The sequence below is a fragment of the Rhinolophus ferrumequinum genome, chromosome 3 (assembly GCF_004115265.2).
Source record: "Rhinolophus ferrumequinum isolate MPI-CBG mRhiFer1 chromosome 3, mRhiFer1_v1.p, whole genome shotgun sequence".
Classification (NCBI taxonomy): Eukaryota; Metazoa; Chordata; class Mammalia; order Chiroptera; family Rhinolophidae; genus Rhinolophus; species Rhinolophus ferrumequinum.
Genome location: NC_046286.1, coordinates 89,221,294 through 89,233,537, shown reverse-complemented (window position 1 = coordinate 89,233,537; position 12,244 = coordinate 89,221,294). Strand labels below are relative to the sequence as shown.

The 12,244-nt window shown below is 36.1% G+C and overlaps 1 protein-coding gene across 11 annotated transcripts in view; it reads right to left on the bottom strand.

The window, feature by feature from the left end:
* The window catches only part of UTRN (utrophin), a 460,160-nt gene that overhangs the window by 69,639 nt on the left and 378,277 nt on the right, over positions 1 to 12,244 (bottom strand). For all 11 annotated transcript variants that reach the window (XM_033093589.1, XM_033093581.1, XM_033093608.1 and 8 more), the window contains 2 exons: positions 2,059 to 2,120; positions 375 to 449 (listed from right to left, as the gene is read on the bottom strand). In XM_033093589.1, coding sequence (XP_032949480.1) covers positions 375 to 449; positions 2,059 to 2,120 — 137 coding nt within the window. The remainder of the gene's footprint in view (positions 1 to 374; positions 450 to 2,058; positions 2,121 to 12,244) is intronic.

Below are 12,244 nucleotides of genomic sequence, written 5' to 3'. Positions count from 1 at the left end.
ACCATATACTTCTAGACAGGTAACAAAATATTAAAAACAGCAATCATCTCCTATATACTGTGATTCCTTGCTTTAATCCTCCTAAATTGGATAGAGACACAATTTTTGAAAAAGACTTTTATGCTACTGCTGTATTTTGGTTAATTTTGTTCTCCATCTGAGACTGGCATATGTTCCTTTGTTTTACTACTGCACGCATGCTGATGGGGCAAGTAATAGAGCATTTATAGAAATACAGCCAACTTCTTGAGTGAGGTACGCTAAAAATCAGATTAACTCTACAAACACATCGCCCTCTTCATTGATCTCTGTCTTAAGAAAACCCCAAAGGCAGTCCAAAGCCCAGAGTGGTTAACTTTGGTAGAATGACTCACAGCATAAAGCTTTCTGTAATCTTCGGATTTTGATGGCTGTACGGTAGGCAGAGAAACGGACATTGTTCAGGTCAGCTGAAACGGAAAAGGGAAGACATTCAAAAGCATGCCTAGTATTTAACTTACACTGAATGGCATGAATGTGTTTGTTTCTTTCAGATGATGGAAACGTATGTCTGTTCACATTAGAAAGTCTCTCCGAAAACCCAAGCTTTTATTTAAGAAAATAATGAAATGTTCATGAGCACGATGGTGAGATACATTCCAAAGCCATGTGACACAGAAAATTCCAAGAAAGGAAAAGGAGACACACCCAGCTTGTTAGCTTTCAACGGTTTAATAAACACCGAGGGTGCCAAAAATATGTATATACATTTTAAGAGATGTTACCTATGCTCAAGCAGTGTTCGCCATAATCAGAAGTGTCTGGACGCTGATGGTAACCAGTCTGAGCACCTCTTGTAATTGCAGAAGTCAAATGTGACTATATTCATCTTTCGTTATTGGTATATATTGAGTATTATAATTAACACAGATTTTTCCTTTCTCAAAATGTGTATACATTGTTTTGGAACCCTCTGTATATCGCACTGTAGACAGAGGTCCCTTCCTCTGTACTGCCAAGAGGAACTCTCCTTCAGGGGCATTTTTCCCAAGGACACTTTTCTGTCCACCAGGCTGTTCATCTCATTACTCAGAAAGCTAGTCTTCTTTCTCTACTCCACCAGGCTGATCTATTTGCTTCTTCTGCCCTTTTACAGATCTGGTTAAAATGATCCTATAGTCAATATTCAAAACTATGGAAATAATAGATATTGCAATTTCTTTCTCTGTCCTTAAAAAACAGAGTATCGGTACTAGTGGCGAGCAGAGTAGAAGAAAAGTCAGAAATCAGCAAAAGATGCCCTCTCCTTTTGCAAACTAAACCAACCAGGGGCTTTTCTGTCACTTGTTCAACCTTTGAAGCTGCTCTCACCAGCCCAAATGAAAGCTCACTCAGAAAACTGATATATAACAAGATGAAAAGGGGTGCTCCCCACTTGTTGAAATGGGAGTGGGCCTAGGTGCTGCTCTCCCTCTGCAGTAGCACCTTTGCCTCCCATGGAGAAACATGCTTTCAAAACGACTGGATCAACCTGAAGGGAGCAGGCTAAATCATGAGTTCAAAGTCACATTTTACTAGAAATCTCCAAGATCAGAATTCTCATCTCATGTGTTTTCTTGCATGTTTATATGAAAATGAATTTAGCTTTTCATTACCCCTTAGACAAAATGAAATTAAGCTAGAGAATTCAGTAAGATTTACTAAATAAAAAGTGAGCTAAAAGCAAATTTAAAGCAGCAGATTCGAGGTGGTTGTATTGTAATTATTCTTGTTTTCACACAAAGCAGAAGTTTCAGATGACTCAGTATGAGGGAGTTAAAACTTCCAATTGCATTCCTCCTTTAAAAATCATGCTGTTTTGGCCCATGCTATTTCAAACCTTACATTCTCTTAAGAAGAAAAGTAAAACCTACTTACTTCATTGCCCTTAGAAATTCAACTGCTTTTATATATCACTGATCTGATCCTTTAAACACAACATACCATGTAAAAAAAAGTTGGTGATTAGTTTCCTTTTAAGAATGTACAATTTTCAGTTGTTTAGGTTAATTCATCACTATTAAATAGAACAACACTCACCAAGGGATTGAAAGAGTTCAGTCATTTTAGGATGATCCCAACAGGTTGTCTGTGTTTGATGGCTGAAAAAAAAAAAGCAATAAATCTAAATAAAAGAACACATAGAATAACGTATGTCACACAGAAAATACACAACTAGAATTTTCATTCAAATTTTTAAAATACATGCAAAATTATCCCAGTGATGGATTACTCAGAAACCTGGTGCCCGATTATTACTTAATCGTTGAAGCAACAATAAATTTTTATTTGAGCAATTATATTGTGAAATGTAGATGAAAAATTTGAAAAGAATTCTGACAACTAAAAATTAAAACCGAGAGCTAAAGTTGACTATCATTGACCTTGGGTTCCAGAATAATTGTACTTGTGTTAGGCAGATGGAGATTCTCATTCAGAATAAATCTTCTGAAGCAGACATGTTGTGAAAAGTCGCTCAACTTTAGAAGTCCTAATCAAATTTCCAAAGAATAGAGAAACGAACAGTTTAACTCTGAGTAACAGCTCCATCTCACAATCTACCGGGCTTCCATCTTCAACCTTGAGTCTCCTCTTCCTTAATATAAATTTTCCCTTTCACCCCTACGGGGACCCACTGAGAACTCCAGAGTTGGGATAAAGATAATTTTAAGTTGAAGACACATGAGATTCAACAGATGCAGAAAGAAGCCTTCTCAGAGTTTTCTTTATTCAACTAAAAACAGCACCAAGTTCTGGGAAATGAGGCTGCCATAAATCCCCTCTCCTAGAGGGAGTTTCATGGCCATGAATAAAACAGACAAACCACTCACACCTGCATAAACAAACATTATCATAAACTTTCTTATCTCATGCTTGTTCTCCTAAAAAACAAAGCAGGGAAAAAAAAGTCTTTTCTAAAGAAACATAGGTTTTCCTCATAGAAGCCTTTTCTCCCCAACCCCCCACTCCTACTAAATTAGGTACATAAGCTCCAAATTTTATCCTCCCCTTTGAGTTTCTCATCACTGAGCACTCCTACATGTATATGTGAGGCACACATAAATTAACTCTTTCTTTTCTCTTGCTAAGCTGTCTTTTGTTAGTTTAATTCACAGGCTCCCAGAAATCGAACCTAAGAAGGTAGAGTAAAAGTTGTTTTCTTCCCTGACACTCCCTCCATATGTATCTAGATAGATTCCCTATTCCCCTTAGGTATGTGTGTCTCTCTTGCCATTTTGATTTCACATTCCTCCTTCACTTAACCAGTACTGGGTTTTTTTTTTTTTTTTTTTTTATTTTTTTATTTTTTTATTAATTAAAGTTTATTGGGGTGACAATTGTTAGTAAAGTTACATAGATTTCAGGTGTACAATTCTGTATTGCATCATCTATAAATCCCATTGTGTGTTCACCAACTAGAGTCAGTTCTCCTTCCATCACCATATATTTGATCCCCCTTACCCTCATCTCCCACCCCCCACCCCCCTTACCCTCTGATAACCACTAAACTATTGTCTGTGTCTATGAGTTTTTGTTTCTCATTTGTTTGTCTTGTTCTTTTTGGTTTATATACCATGGTTTTTTTATATAGATATGAACACTGTTTTCTCATGATCCTTATTTTTCACTTTAAAAGTAAGGTTTACATTTTCTCTTTTCCATGAATTCCAAAACTAAGTCAAAGTCTTTTGAGAATAAGATGAAGCTAAAACAGATCAACGTAATGCCTAAATTTGGGTCCTTCATTGTGTGTGTGTGTGTGTGTGTGTGTGTGTGTGTGTGTGTGTGTGTGTTGAACAGCTCTTAACTTCAATAGGTCAATAGCCTTATATTTAAAATAGTTCACTGTCGCTTATCTAGGTCAGAATAGAATCATAACATTTTATAGTACTCAAAAGACTTCTTGGATGACCCTCAGTTCTTATAAAAGTGTTTAGTAAGCTAAGTGAAATGGGACAGTACACTAGAGTGATATTAAAATATCCATACAATCAAATTTGAGAGAAATTATATTTTTAAACCTATGTAATATATCAAGAAGTGGGGCATGTCACTGGAAAAAAGGAAAAAGGATATCCCTGTTAGGTATACACAGGTAAGAGAACCCCAAATAACTCATGATTTGCTTTGAAAAATATTTAAAGCTTAGCTTTGAAATTAGGTATGTAAAATATCCTGGCAATGTCAAAATCTCAACCAAAACAACATACCTACAACGTGAAGATCTGTCTTTGGAAGGGCTGAAAAATTGTCTGGCCTCCTTTCCTGGTTCTTGACAACAATGCAGAGGCAAATAATTCAACTTCATACTCTGCTACTGAAGACCAAAAAACCCATTCTACCCTTTTACTATCTAAATTGCTCCCAAGACCACGGAGCAAATACTAAAGTCGTTTGACCTATAATTCTGACTACTGGTCCTGTGCCCCAGAGCTTGATAGAAATTCAGAACCTAGGACTCTTACTCGCCCCGAATCAGAACCTTCATCTTAGCAAAATCCCAGGTAACTCATCTGCACATTCAAGTGGGAGAAGCACTGACGTAAAAAGCTTCTAATGAATGACTGAAAGTAAAAAACAAATAAATAAATAAAAAAGGTACCTCCAAATTTCTCTAATAAACCAACTACCTTCATACCATCAATAAGAATTAAAGAACAATTGGCTGGAAATAGAGTGTAATTCAAATAATTTCATCACAGGCTCCCAATCTTAGACGGCCTACCAGTATTCACTTGATCTCCTAACTCCTCTTTTGAGTAATTTCAATCCCCATGGTAATTACTACATGGGGTAATTATTCCCCATGGTGATCCAGACTACTGTCTGGAGAGAGACATCCTATCGTGAAGGACCAAACCAAGGCTCAAGAACAGAACTAAAGTTATGAGTAATGCAGAGCCAAATTTTATACTTACACAAGAAATGTAAGTACATTTTCCCCAGAGTCCCAAGTATGGTGTTTTGGCAAACAACCCGTATGGAAACGTGAGGTGAAAATACCTCTTTGCAATCAGGCAGTGGCCTGAGAATTCAGTTAGAACCCCTCTTGCTAAAATAGCTCTTTTTTTTTTTTTTTTGAACTGATCTGATTTTTAATTTTTCCAATACAATGGTTTTGGAGTAATAGTTCATTGTTTTTTTCCAATCTTTCCTTGATTACTAAAAAAGTTGAATTAATAATTTTAACTATGTGGATTTAACTTTTGGTGGAATATCTGTTTAAAGGTTTCACATAAGTAGTTTGTCTCTACATTATTAATTTGTAGTTCTTCATTTATGCTAGAAACTAGATTTTTATCAATTATATGTATTTTAAATCATACCTCTTACTGTATATGCCTTTTCATCACTCTCCTTATAGTATTTTTTTAAATTAAAGTTTACTGGGGAACAATTGTTAGTAAAGTTACATAGATTTCAGGTGTACAATTCTGTAATACATCATGTATATATATCACATTGTGTATTCACTACCCAGAGTCAGTTCTCTTTCCATCACCATATGTTTGAAAATAGCTCTTTTTAGTGAAACCACTCGTAGAAACTAAGGGAACACACACATTTGGCAAACAGATGGAAGGAGGAAAACTGGCATCCCCTTTTGTGAATTCACTACCAGTTGATTCATTAGGCAGAACCGCCAATGCTGAAAATAAACACAGCCTCTGGTTACAAATGTGTAACCGCAGTTTACCAAACGACAGTTGAAAAAAAAGGAAAAAAGTAGTAGATGCAGTTGGCTGTTGGATTTTCTTTCTTTTTCTTTTTTTTAAGTGTGTGTGTGTGGGGGGGCAGTTTAAGGCAAAATCTACAATCCACCCAAAGGCTCAAAGTATTTGAACAGCTGCAGATAGATTGCTCAGCTCATCCAGCCAAAATGCGGCCAGTCCTCCCTGAGTGGGCAACCAAAACAGGAGAAAAGGAGCATTCCCGCTCCCTTCCCCCTCCCTCAACAATAACAACAGTTTGGGTTCTGGTCAATCTCAAATGTGAAAGGGCAGTGGGACTTAATATTGTATAGCTTGATAAACTATAAAATAAAACTGCAATTGTGTTAGAAAAATCCTCTTTTTATGAGGGAACAAACACAGGAATCTGTCCAAGAAGAAAACAAATAATTAAAAATCTAACAAAGCAGCCAATTAACAGTTACATCCAAAATCATATCAAGCAAACAGTAGTGAGAATCTGTGACATATAACTCAGGTGCCCAACTTTTTCTTGTACAGGGAAAATTGTAAAAAATTTACAATTCACAAAAAATTAGTGGGTATCCTGTGAAGTTTAAATTGTCTTTGAGCTATTTTAAACTCATCATACTGAAGAAAATGATAGTAATGCAAACTTTTGTGCATAGAAATGCAAATTGTGTCCACTGGAACGCAATTGATTATTGTCCAGTGGATATTGACCATTTTGTCAGCTCTGCGTCTAAGGGTTGATTCATTTTAGCACCACTTATTTGACTATAAAGATGCAGTAATTAGTATTCTTAGAACCTGTTTTAACTTTTTACCCATTTCCTTATTAATTAGTGGGTTAAATAAAATCTTTGACGCATGCTCTTTTTATATGAGTCAAGGTTTTACCTATTCTTTATTTTATTTTACTTAAATTGTTTTAATTTTTATTTTTTGAGAGAGAATTAACACAAAAAACTGTGTGAGTTTAAGGTGTTGATTTGATACATTTATATACTGCAATATGATTACCACTGTAGCATAGCTACCATGTTTCCCCAAAAATAAGACCTAGCCAGACAATATCTCTAATGCATCTTTTGGAGCAAAAATTAATATAAGACCCATTCTTATTTTACTATAATATAAACCCAGTCTTATATAATATAATGTAATATAAGATCCGATCTTATATTAATTTTTGCTCCAAAAGATGCATTGGAGCTGATGGTCCGTCGAGGTCTTATTTTCGGGGAACCAGGGCAACACCTCTACCACGTCACATAATTATCATTTCTTTTTTTGTGCTGAGACTATTTAAGATCTAGTTTCTCAGCAACTTTGAAGTATATAATACAGTATTGTTAACTATACACATGCTGTACATTATATCTTCATTACCTACTCTTTGAAATTATCTTTCAACACCTAGAACAGTCCTCCTGCTTTACACCTGCTGTACCATATAATTATTAAAAGTGTCCCTTTACTCTTAAGTGTCCCAGTTGGGATAATGTATGGTCCCTACATTAAGTGGACTTAAAATGAACCAATAAGGCTAATAGGTAGTATATCCTCCTACTTATTATGATTCAAAATATATTCTGATAAATCAACAAAGTAAAACACAAGATTATATGCCAATGAGTAGAACACAAAAATGTGTTATGAAACTGTCCAATAAATGAGACAATAAATCAATACGAAAATGCATGTAATTTTGACAGATTGATAAGATAGTGATTTCCAGGCAAAAGACTGCTCTAGGTAAGATACTTTTAAATCTATTTGTTCTCATTAGAGTGGTCTTGTTTTTTTCATGAAAATTTAACAGATGATGAGAAGGCATCCTGCTTGTCCCAAAACTGACACTTAGCTAAACACACTTATTTGTTACTTATCTATCCAAATGTATGTTTGAAACTGGATTTTGTGAGTTTTGCCATTTATCATTCCATTCCAATTGCAATTATAAAGGCATATAATAGAAAGAAATTAAAGTGAGTTAATTAAAAATGCATAGGTGGAGAAAGAACTATCCACATTGTTTTGGGATGAGACAATCACAGAAAAAAAGTTTCTTCCTTACTATGCAGAGTGAAAGATAACACACGTTTGGTTGGTCACGATGTATACTATTAATAATAGCCTATCATTTCAGTGCTCCATTTGTATCAGGTACTCTTCTAAACTCTTTCGATGTGTAAAATAAATCTGCGTAACAATTCTATGAGTTAAGTGCCATTATCCCCATTTTTTTTATCCCCATTTTTCAGATGAAGGGAACTAGGGCAGAGGGCATTTAGATATCTTGCTCAAGGTCACATAATTCGTAAACAGCAGAAATTGGATTTGAACCCAGATGGTCTGATCATAAAACTGAGTTCATAACATGAAAGTATACTTGCATAATTGAGGTTTTAAAATACTTCCGATGAATCTCTCTGCCTAATTTGAGTCCATGGTCCATCATTGTAATCATCACAAAAACCTCATCTCCCTTGCTTCTCTCTCACTCCTTACAAACTCAAGCACGGATCAGCTCAATTACTTGCCTTCTCTGGACCTGATCAGCTGCATGAATACAGCGGGAGAAAAATCACTCAACAGACTGACTGATTTTACTCTAAATATCTGACTTCAACATTCAAATGTCCAACTGCTGGCAACTGCACTACATTGCCTACTAAACTTGCTTTCCTGGTCCCCAAGACAACAATTTACCGCTGCCTTCTCTTTCCCCAAAGAAGGAGAACTTGATCTCTCAGTTAACTGAAAATCTAAAAACCACCACATTAGAATTCCTTCATCTTCCCACCACCAAATAAATAAACTTCTCTCCATCTGCCGGATAGTGTTCTCTCTCCTTTAACTGAGGAATTTTCTGCCCTCCAATCAAAGGGCATTTCTTTCCAAAGATTTCTAAAAAACTCGTATGCTGTATATTATCAACCCCTGTCTCAATAAGGCTATTCTCAGAATATAAACATTTGAAGATCTGCAATCCTGAAACACATACACACCCCTGCCTGGAATCTCCATTTCCCGCTACCAATCACCCTTTTCCTTTTCTTCATAAAATTCTCAAATCAGCGGTGCACATCTTCATATCCCATTCACAACTCAGCCCACCTCTATTTGCTTTTGTCATTTCACTCTTCCACCCAAATTAGTCCTATCAAAATTTTCAACGAACTTCATGTTGCTAAAGGAATGGCTGCTTCTCTGTCTTCCTCTCACTAGACCTTTCCTCAGGGTGGGGAAAAATAAGGAAGAGACAATAAACTTCTTAAGTAAACTCTATATTACAACAGAAGCTGAGAGGTGCTGCAAAAAAAATACCACCTCCACGAAATGAAGTTGACAATGCAGGCTCTGCTAACACGGTCTTCACATATGCTTATAAAAGTTATATATAGCAATCAAGCAGGAACTCCCAAATAACCAAATTTGCATTCAGATGACTAAACTATAAAGAGTGAAAACAAATTTTGGCAATCTGATGTGATACAATTTATCAGAGTAATATCTTCTTAAAGATCTAAGAGGTGATAGTCTCATTTTGGAATTCATAATCCCCTCAATTTTGTTTCACCAGAGACCAGAATATATGAAGAATATGGAGTACTTCCATCAGTAATATTGATTCTTACTGTGTGTGTGTGTGTGTGTGTGTGTGTGTGTGTGTGTGTGTGTGTGTGTGTGTTGGGGGCCCTTCGGGAGGGTCTGGGGACTGTAGATAAGGGAGCTCCGTGGGGGTAAACTTATATGTCCTTCAGGTTATATGTAACTTCTTGAATCTTCACAAATACTTTCCACCATCTTCCATGCTTTTAAAGCCCAGAAAACCATGATTATACTTCTGAAAACATATGAATAAATCTATGGGACAATGTAAAGGTTGAATGCCAACATTTCAAGAAAAAAAAATCTTTCTGTTCAAAATCCAAATAAGATACATGATCCTACTTGATAATAGATACTGTAAAAGCACACACTCTTCCTTTAAAAATTCCATTAGCTTATAGTAACGAAGACACAAGGCAGGAAGACAACATTGTAAACAATGGATAACTCCAAATCTGTTGGATTTGACTATAAAATACACTTAAAATAATTTCACACTCAGGAGTAAAGACACAGCATGTAAAGGGCTATATAGAAACAGAGGTTACAGCATACCCCAAAATACAAATGTCAATATTCCAGGCATGGTTGATAGAACATTTGTTATAAAACAATAAGACAAGATTTGTTTGTTTGTTTTTCAGTAAAGTGTTAGAATCAATGACCAAAATGGATGTGCCTGGGTGTGAGTGGAGGGATAGGTGATACTTGTTTTGGGGGTACTGGAAGATGGTCTGGAAGAATAAACATGTATATACACATTCATTAAACCCAGAGGAGCCGTTAATCTTGTAATATCCCTACTTGGGCCCAGAATTCAAAAGGAGTCCCCCACCCCTACCCAACTGTACCCCATGTCTCTCTGAGTTCTCAAGTTCAGGAGAATCACTCCATCAGTCAACAGTCCTGCAGGTCATCTGTTGTTGCGTGGCCCTGGGAGCCGTGTATGTGGGTGTGTACCCCACGACTATGTTCTCACCAGAGTTCAATTTATCATTGTATCCTTTTATAATGTTTTTTTAAAGGTAATTTATATCATTTCATTTTTTTAAATTTCATGACTTTATCTCTTTCATATATTTTAAAGGAGAAAATATTTTTTTCTATGTGGTTATTTTGAAACTTTTACTGGATCATTTCACTTTATAATCAGTACAGAAAAAGACATTCTAGTTATTTCATGTATTTTATCATTATTACTTCTGTAATTTTGCTAATTTTAAAAATATACTCTTTACAAATTAACGTACAGATATCTTTTCTCCTCTCTTACTAGCCCCACGGGATCCTTCCTGTGCCTTATGGTAGACCTTTATTAACTGCATCTCTGACCCTAAAAATCAAACTGTATATTAAAGCTAATGTTCTTATTATAACACATGGAGCTGAGTCATCCAGAAGATTCCACGCCCAAAGTCCAGTTCACAGTAATAAGAACTCTGGCCCCAGCAATGTAAAGATGAATGTCAGGAAAGGTGACATCTTCTTATGTCCTGAACCAGTCCATATCTTTCTAAGACAATGTCCACTCCACCTAAATTATCTCAACAAACCAGGACACTGGTAAATACACTAGAAGTTGCCCAGTTATGGTTTCTCCAAATTCTGGCTGATGCAGGGCAGGCTGTCTGCTGCTTAGTTTTCTAGTTAGCCAAGGTATGCTCATTTGTCTGAAGCTGCCTCCAAGTCCTGGAGGTTTAGTGATCCCAAAGTGCTTACATTCTTTCATAAAGCAATTTCGTTCTTATACCATCATCAACAGAGTTTGCCCACTGTGTTTTAAATATTTTCAATAAAGATAGAGGCACAGACCATTTCTTGGAAAAATAACTCTTTAGTACATTCTCTTATGCTTCTATTTCATTTATTTCTTTATCATTTAAATCAACACACAAGGTCCACATCAGGAAAAAAAGACTGAAAGTATGTCCCAAGATCTCCAGTTAAAAACCTGGAACGGAAAGAATGCCATTCCTCATCTCGAATAAGGAAGAAAAGAGAGAAGACTGGTGTAGGAAGTCTTTCAGAGAGAACTAGGTTTATCTTTCATTGTTAATTATATCTTTGTTATGGATTTAGTTTGTTCTGGAATGAGTTATCTGTAACCTTTAAAAATAAAATGCTTTATGTTCAGTTCTTTTTTGTTATTGCTATAGCTACTCCTTTGTTAGCTTTGACTTGCTAGTTATTTGGATGTCCCACTACTGCCACTCCTCTCTGCTCTTATTTAGGAAAGGAATGTTTCCCCTGCGTCACCTAAGTAGGGCCCATGATTCCTCTAAGCATTCATTCTCTCTGTTAGACTGTACATATACCCAGACAAGTATATACAGTTCATGGAAATGAACAGCAGGACCAATATAAAGAACAGCTACGTGTTCTCCAAGATTTTATTTACAACTGTAAACTTAATTTTTTTTTCAACAACTGATGGATTAGGTATGGACAGGGTGCCCTGGGGAGGCGAGAAGGGGGTCAAAAAGAGCTCCACTGCAGGGTTATCCATATGGACACAAGAATAGAAGAGGAAACTATAAAGGAGATGTAATAAATTGAGGAAAATCTTGACGTAGGCCTGCTCATCAGGGCAGTTAGAATAAGGCAGACAATGCGTGACAATGGTTTTTGTAGAGACAGATTAGTTCATTCCAGTTAATACATTTGTAATACTGAGCAATGTCAGTTTTAGAGAATGTAATATGTATTATCTGTATAATCAGAGACTACTAAAGTGTTCATGTTAAAGCTGTGTGTGGGATTACATTTAGGATTCTATGAAGAGCTAAGGTTTGCACTTCAGATTGTAGTGGGAAAACAGAGCTATAGAAGTCTTAGGACGTGAGCGTGAAGCCTGTCACTTTCATGCTCAAACTGTGCATTAAAGCTAACGTTCTTATTATAACACATGGAGCTGA